Source organism: Thermobia domestica, chromosome 1 (genome assembly GCF_964235325.1).
Source record: "Thermobia domestica chromosome 1, izTheDome1.hap1.1, whole genome shotgun sequence".
Classification (NCBI taxonomy): Eukaryota; Metazoa; Arthropoda; class Insecta; order Zygentoma; family Lepismatidae; genus Thermobia; species Thermobia domestica.
In genome coordinates, this window is record NC_137454.1 from 24,612,356 (window position 1) to 24,617,697 (window position 5,342).

Here is a 5,342-nt window from a genome sequence, read left to right on the forward strand (position 1 = left end):
AATAGACACTCATCTTAGTCGGCGGCGCTAAAATTAAATAGAGGAGCAAATAAGTCATTTTTAGAATCAGGGCCCTACCATACCTACCATACCACGGAAAAAGTTAGACGCGTCACAAGAAAGGTTATGTCGAGTTGATACCTAAAGGAATGGTTTGCCAACATATTGGGGCGAATAATTTTTTTTCCTTTGTGTGAATGTTGCCGGCAACGAATGGGTTACCCTTCTTCTTCTCCTATAAGACTCCCAATATGCTGTCAAACACAGAAAAACTATAAGGAAAGCAGGTGTCGACGTAACTGAAAAGAGAAAATGTTGTCAGTGATCACAAACAATTATATGCACAATTGTATCTGAATGGTATACTCAACTCCGACGTTATATATACGTCATTGCAGGTGCAAGCTCCTCATGCACAGTATAGGATTCCATCCGTTGCTGCCGCCTGATTATTTCCTTTGCTTTTCTCTCGAGAAATACTCGCCGCTCTCCCTCTTCGTGTCTAGGAAAGCATTAACCTGGAAATTAAAGCAAAGTCAATATTGCCCGTTCTGGGTTGTCCCACTACAAACTTATGCCTACTTAGGATACACGCATGCTTACGGGTCGTTTTCCTGTGACCCAGGTTACCTACCTGTTTAAAAAAAAACGGAAGAGGGAAGCTGGATTCCCCCCCCTCACCAGATAGTTACATGGGTTACTCCACACAATGCCTACCCCATTTGTTTTTCCTTGAGCAATTATTATTTTTATTTTATTTTTTTTCTTTCCGCGTAGTTCGGGCGGGAAGCATATTAGTTAAATAAAAAAAATAAAATAAAATAGATAACGAAATAAGGAGAAATACGCCTTAGTCTCTGACATGTTGTTCTCTGCTGCTGCTGCTGCTGCTGCTGCTGCTCCATAGATATAAGTGAAATTTTTTCTGCGACCCCTTCTGGGTGAGCACAAGTGACCTTATGCTGCTGTAAAAATGACCAATCTCTTAGCGATGGCCAATCTATTGGCAAACTACGGCAATGTACTAGCCTACTGTGCATATTGTACATAATACATTTACAATTATATATGTATCGGCTATTCATTTTTTTTAAAAGAATGTAAATAGTTACCTGTGTACTATACTTCACTACATTTAGTTAGTAAGATTACATTACCTTTAGTTATATTCATGTTGAATTAAGATCAAGTATCAATAGTGATGCTCATTTTAAAATAATGTTTTCAATTATAAGGGCGTCATTAATAGAGGAGAAGGTCTAAATACGGGCAGTGGTCTAAATATAGGCTAGGTGACGTTCTAGACTTCTGAATGCTTGTGTACTGCTACCACTTACTGACAAAGGTGTGAAAGCATTATTCAAAGACGAAGGTGGTGGCGTGGTTCAGTTGGCGACGAACAGTTGGGTTTGGTTGATCAACTTGTGTGTTTTGCCTGTGTTCAATCGCGGGAAAGTTTTATCAGGTATATGTTTTGTGTTATTTTTGACCATAAGAAAACCCAGTTTGAAAAATTGTAACAGGTATGTTGTATTATGCAGGAATAGCACTTGTAGTTAGTAGAAAACAAAAGGTAAATAATATTGTGTATGAGTACTGTTGCGTGACAAAGCAAAATCTACGAATGGTCTAAATACAGGCTACCTTGCTAGGTCTAAATATGAGCTAGTAGCCCATATTTGGACCATCATTGTAAAATTCTCAAAACTATCTCTTTTGTTTCATCATGCCAAGATCGAAACCCAAGTACACTCCAAAATGCAAGAGAAAGATGTGGAAGCAAGAGGACATGGCGAATGCTATTTGCGCCGTAAGAGAAAACCGCATGGGGATGCTGAAAGCAGCAAAGCCTTTTAATGTGCCACGTACAACTCTGCAAACGTTAAGCAAGAAACACAATCTAACTCACATTGAAGCAACAAAGACAAAACTTGGAAGAAAACAACTGATATTAGGTGACGAGCTTGAAAAACAATTGGTAGAATATCTACTCCTCATGAAGCAAAATTTCTTTGGATACACTAGGAGCGACTTGCAACGTATGGCGTATCAACTAGCATCACGAATTTGTCTTCAACATCCATTTAGGGACACAGAGGCTGGAAGATCGTGGATTGATCTTTTCCTTCGTCGGCAGAAAAACGTTATTTCGCTTCATAAACCATGTAAAACGTCTTTTGCTCGGGCTTTTGGTTTCAACAAGGAAACAGTTCAGCAGTTTTTTCGTCTGTTCGAAGATGCTTATGAAAAATACAAATACCCTGCACAGAATGTCTACAATGTGGATGAGACGGCCCTTACAATTGTTCAAAGCAAATTCCCGTCTATAATAATTTGAAGGAAAGGTAAAAGACAAATATGCCGCTCTAACTTCTACAGAGAAAGGTGCAACAATCATAAATATTGCCTGTATCAGTGCCTTTGGACAATTTGTGACTCCCATGATAATATTTCCGCGAACAAATATGAGTAGTCAGTTAATGAAAGGAAGTCCTCCAGGTTCCGTTAGCGTAGCGCATCCTAGTGGGTGGGTACAAGCCAATTTATTCACCAAGTGGTTTTCTCATTTTGTTGAGAAAGTTCGTCCGATTGAAGAATCACCGGTTCTGCTGATTCTTGATGGACACTATAGTCACATTCGAAATATTGACGTCATTGAGATGGCAGGTAATCATCATGTTACCATAATTTCATTGCCACCGCACACAACTCACAAACTTCGGCCACTAGCCAAGACGTTTATGGGTGCCCTAAAGGCTTGTTATAGTGAGAAATTAAGGCAATGGCTTCGTCATTCGCAACGGCCAGTTACACCTTATGACATCATGGAGATATTTGGAAGAGCATACCTTAAACTCCAAACTGTGGAAATAGCTGTAAATGGTTTTTAGTCCTCACGAATTTTCCCACTGAATCCAAATATTTTTAGTGATGCAGATTTCATAACTTCTGAAATAGAAGCACAAAAACATGCAACTCAACTCTTAAACCTACTGTGGATCAAGATCCGAGCCAAAACAACAATGCCCAAGATCCTGTCCCTTCTACATCATCGTTTGAAGAGTTTCCCTACCTTACATCTCAAGATACTCACAACACAGTACCTGGTACTTCAAATCTAGTAAGTCCATTTCATATTTCAACAGTTCCTATAATTAAAAAAAAGACTCAGCAATCGAAGTAGAAAACCAGCACGTGCTACTGTTATAACGGGTACTCCTCACAAAGAAGCAGTTCTTACTTCCTTACAAACGTCCCGTAAATGCAAGAAGTAATTATCGTTGACTACCGTTGACCACAAATCTGCAAATGTAAAAAGGAATACATCTGGACAGAAAAGAAGACAAGGATCTCAGGAATTTGCAAAACAAGAATCAGATTCAGAAGAATGTAGGTTGGTGATTCCTGATTTAGACCTTTGTAATGATGAAGATACTAACTTAGATATGCCTGTTGGACACGAAAAGCCTGATGACGAAGACGCAAATTGTATATTCTGTGATAGGAAATTCTCTGAAGATACACACTGGGAGCTATGAGTTACATGTTTAATGTGTTCAATGTGGGCACATAACGAATGTGCTGGTGCGGTAAAGGAAGACTACATCTGTGACTTTTGTAAATAGACGGTCATCACCTCTACATTATTCTTTCACCTTATTTTGCACCTTCAGGCATTTTTCTTAGTTCTTTGTGGCAAATTTCGAAAGTAGCCCATATTTAGACCATACTTTCAAAACTTAACATTATGGCCTCTCTCAGAAAACTGTGTTTATTGTTGTTAGTCTTGGAATTTTCAGCTATATTTGTAACTGTTATAAAGTTAACATCTCTCAACATATTTGGAGTTGTTATTTCGTACATTCCTTAGAACATTTTATTGATATTCGAAAAATAAAAATGGTAGCCCATATTTAGACCTTCTCCTCTATTTATCAAAATACTAGATAGTATCATATTGTATCATTATTTCATTGTGGCAAGATAAACTTAGGTTAGGTTAAGGCTACCATATGTATTTCGTAAGAATATTGGGGGTAGATCGAGCCCCCTCCATTTTTTTCTGTCCTCCCATCATTGGGTAAGGGGCTAGAACCCGCTTATTTACACTAACTTGATTATATTACTATCGCCATGTTATGTACAGTAACGGTTACAAAATTGGCATCGTTATGGGCTACAGTAACTTCCCAGATGTTGTCCTACCACTACACCACTATACTCGTGTGTTTTCAATCATCCCTGTGTAACTGCCTTCATACAAGTTAAAATCTTAGCTTGGTTTGAATTAAAAGGCACACAACGCTGATAATACAATCGGAGTGGTATTAAATCACGCTATCACTGGTACAGAATAATAATAATAATAATAATAATAATAATAATAATAATAATAATAATAATAATAATAATAATAATAATAATAATAATAATAAAACATTGAAAGCGAATCAGTACGTGTACATCATTTCATAATTAGGTTCGATACTCGAATAATAGAGATTTCCATAAATTAAAGGACACATATTAAGGATACACGAGCTCTGTCAACTTGTTTTAAATAAATTTGGTATAAACTAACTTAATTCTATTCAGAATAAAACTTATGATTATACCCGTCACAAGATTTAAAACTACAAGTCATGAGACTTTCAAAATTTGTTGGCCCCCTCCATAAGCGGCCTTGTTTAATAGGTGGAAAATACTGCTTCACAACAGCGCATGGCGCGCACGAACTTTAGAATATAAATATAAGAACGTGACAGTATTTATAATTTTGAGTGAAATAAAATGTCAAAATAAACAAACAAAAGGGTATTCTTTAAAAATTAAAAGTTAATCGAATAGCATTTTGTTTTGATGCAAATATTTATAATGTTCACAGATACTTCCTCAACACTCGTCTTTCATTCAGCGTTAAAACTAAAAAAAAATCACCTCTTATCGGGTGACGGAAGTGAGTCCAGCTGTTGACAAGGACTCAGGATGTTGTTGCGTGTAGCGTCTATACACACCAACATTTATAACGGGAACATAGATAAATAAAAACAAAAAAAAATAGGGAAATGACATCACAATGAAATGAATAATAATAATAATGTTGCCCCATAAATCATCACGATTGGGATACACCACAATCTCAGATAAGCAATTGATTCTTAACGATTCCTGGTTCGATCCCCCGATGGATCATTTCAATTATCCTATATCTAAATTATCGCTCCGCACGAGCGCAAGTCACATTTGAATTGGTTATGTAAAAGTAGGTTAGAATCAAATACTTGCAATAGACACTTAGTTTACCACATATCTTCATTATCTACACTAGAGGTCCCGAGTAC

At 37.0% G+C, this 5,342-nt stretch overlaps 1 protein-coding gene across 1 annotated transcript; it reads left to right on the forward strand.

Annotated features, from left to right (window-relative positions):
• Positions 1-2,465: 2,465 nt before the first annotated feature.
• LOC145667528 (uncharacterized) lies at positions 2,466-2,891 on the forward strand. The gene has a single exon (XM_081735180.1). It carries the CDS (start codon positions 2,466-2,468, stop codon positions 2,889-2,891), a length of 426 nt encoding a protein of 141 aa, XP_081591306.1.
• The last annotated feature ends 2,451 nt before the right edge of the window (positions 2,892-5,342 follow it).

Excerpts from the sequence above, each read along its gene's own strand:
- LOC145667528 (XM_081735180.1), top strand. The coding sequence starts at position 2,466 with ATGAGTAGTCAGTTAATGAAAGGAAGTCCTCCAGGTTCCGTTAGCGTA.